Here is a 2,705-nt window from a genome sequence, read left to right as displayed (position 1 = left end):
TACCGAAAATAAAACTAGCCTTGGAAGTCGGCGAAAATATAGAAAATAACAATATAAAGATAAGTTAAGGTAGGAAAGACGTCAAAAAAAGTGAGGCGACGTTGGCCGCCTCTAGGGCAGAGGGGCCCCCGAGCATACCGTGGCAATACGCTGGGCCGAGCTGTTCACTTCTAGCCAAGTTGAGAGCTTCTGTGTCCCTAAACGGCACTGTTTTGACTTGAGGAAATCTCCTTATATTTGCGCTGGAATGTCGCCAGCACCTACCTAGAGCTGGTGCTTGCAAAACGAGAGTAGTACACTATTCACTACTCCGGGCCTCGACGGGGTGTTCAATATCTTCTTTAAGTGCATCACACTCTGCAGCTATACTAGTTTTTACTTATCTGCTGTATTGCCTTCTTTCTCAAAGTTGGCTGAGCACTTATCGGTGCATCTGCCGCCAATTGCAGCTTGTAGCAGGCCCTGTCAAACGTCAGTATGCGCGCTCATGCTTGTAGATATATAAGGGGGCCTGTTAGAAATGGGTGTACGCATCCATGCTAGCATATCTGCGTGTTTGTTGGGTAGTGGAAGCCAACCAAGTGTTTGGCAATTGCCGACGGTGCTAGTGCAAGTAGCGTGTCAGAAGTTATGTGTGTGCGCGTGTGTGCACTGGGCTACTGAGAGCCAAAGAAGCGGTCAGAAACTGCTTATTGTATCACTTTGTGCATCAAGAGGTGTATGAGCATGCTTGCATGTGGGTTTGCCTTGCGTCAGGTGCTGCACCCACCGAGGCACGACGCAACTGACCTCAGCGCACTTCCTCTTCTAGCAGCCCCACGCCTTTGTAACGGTATGGCCAGGACGCGTGGAGACTGAGGAACAGTTCATCTACCTGTGCGAGGGTTGCCTTTCTTAGGTATTCTCGCTGTTGTAGCTGGGCGGTCTCCAGCCAAGCTCGAAGGGCTTCCTTACTCTTGGCAGCGCCGCATGGTTGAGAGGGGCAGGCAAGAGCTTCGAACCCCACCGCCACAGCTGGGGGGCATGGTGCATAGCACTGCTATACGTGATGGCGGTTTGACTGGGGGGCAAGGACACGGTATGTCTCCTGAAATGTTTGCTAATTTTCAGCTGCTTTCCACACTAGAATATTGGAAGTTGATCAGGATCTGCCCCGGAGAAGGAGAGGTTGCCAACGGCTGGGAACTTGGTCCCATTGGAAGTCCCAAAAGCGCAAAATATCTGCCACAGATACCATTCAAGAAGAATGCCTCAGCCCTTGCCGACCATCCCCATACAGCATCTGCCGCGACGCCGGGCAGTGGAGGAATTTGTTACTTCTCTGAAACTGAAGTTGCAAGATGCACTAGAAAAGCTGCACATGTTATTTGTTTGCCCCTTACTAGAAGGGGACTCAGCACGACACTGGTGGTTATATCGGAGCAAGGTTAGTTCTTTTGCAACTTAAGGTATGCTTTCCGAAGGGCAAAGCAGTTAAATGCCCAACTCAACAAGGGAGTAAGCTATGGCAGAAACGATACTTCGTGACGTGAAATCCCAGCAGAGAGCCGCATCGCCAAGCACCAGTCTTTAGTGAACCGAAGACCAGCGGTAGGGTCGGAAGTTCCACGTGAGTGGTTCGTAGCAGGGCTGCGTCGTGGACAGAGGCACCCAGCGCCTGGCTGCCGCCGGAGAGGCAACTCAAGGGGTGGAAATGTGGGACTATACTGGATAGTGGAGTGCTTACACATCACAAAAAGAGCGCAAAACCGCCACTTCACTTCCAATGCCCTAGCTGAGAAGGGAAGACAGGGCCCTGGAAATGACAAAGGCCTACAGCTTAGGGGTATGGAGGCTGTGCTTGCCATCCCCGCCCAGAAGAAGATAAAAAGCAGCAACAGACCACCCCATGTGAGTTCAATGCTTGGCAACCTCGAGGGCCTTCCGAATGGCGCATCTGCTTCGTTTGCAACGAACGATATCAGCGAGTTTGAAAGTACAGCCGCCCAGGGAAGACCACGGAACTGAAGAAGCAGCACTTGTAGCAGCGAACGTCAGAAGAACAAATAAGGCGATCAGGCCCCCAAGCAAAGTGCGTGGCAGGCGAAATAGGTGGCAGCAGCACCCGCACACCCGCTCCGATTCAACTCCCTGCTAATTCAAGTTTGTGCTAATGGCCAGGGGTTGCCAGACCCACTTTGCGGATGGTGCTAGGTGGGTCTGACAGGTGAGGCTAAGTAAGTGTACATCCCAGGCGCTCCAAATGGTAGTTGCATCCTTTACGGTAAGAGGAGTGAAAGCAGTGCCCCAAGGAGGAAGGAGCGACAAGTTTCCTATTCAGTGCAGAGGCGCTTCCGGAAACGACGAGAAACGCCTGCACTCCGTCGTGATCTCCTTTGGAATGTAGCGGGATGGAGGGATTCGGTCCAGTTCACGCACCCGAGGAACAGCCACAGTGGGCACAGCTGAAGGAAGGGTTCTTAGAAGAATTGATAGCTACGGAAAAGCCATCTGGGTGCCCAGGCACCGGATCGAACTCACTCGAGGGGCAGCCCAAAATTTTGTTAAAAGGTGCCGGCAATTCCCCTCCTACATGTTTCCCGAGATGCAGACAAAGGGAAAGCAGAGGAGAAGGAGCATATGCGTCGCCTTCGACCAACATTTCCAATGCGTGGGGTAGACGAACCACTTGACATCGTGCAGGGGTCAGGAGTCTTCATCAATTG

The 2,705-nt window shown here is 52.2% G+C and overlaps 1 protein-coding gene across 1 annotated transcript; it reads left to right on the top strand.

The window, feature by feature from the left end:
• Window positions 1–520: 520 nt before the first annotated feature.
• EAH_00024570 (hypothetical protein) lies at window positions 521–2,220 on the top strand (the record flags this gene model as incomplete). The annotated part of the gene is made up of 5 exons (XM_013393010.1): window positions 521–526; window positions 757–832; window positions 899–1,426; window positions 1,965–2,071; window positions 2,194–2,220. The coding sequence occupies 5 exons, from the start codon at window positions 521–523 to the stop codon at window positions 2,218–2,220; spliced, it is 744 nt and encodes a 247-aa protein (XP_013248464.1).
• Between the last annotated feature and the right edge of the window lie 485 nt (window positions 2,221–2,705).

This window comes from Eimeria acervulina, genomic scaffold, assembly GCF_000499425.1.
Source record: "Eimeria acervulina Houghton genomic scaffold, Eah_scaff194, whole genome shotgun sequence".
Classification (NCBI taxonomy): Eukaryota; Apicomplexa; class Conoidasida; order Eucoccidiorida; family Eimeriidae; genus Eimeria; species Eimeria acervulina.
This window is presented reverse-complemented; position numbering and strand designations above follow the sequence as displayed.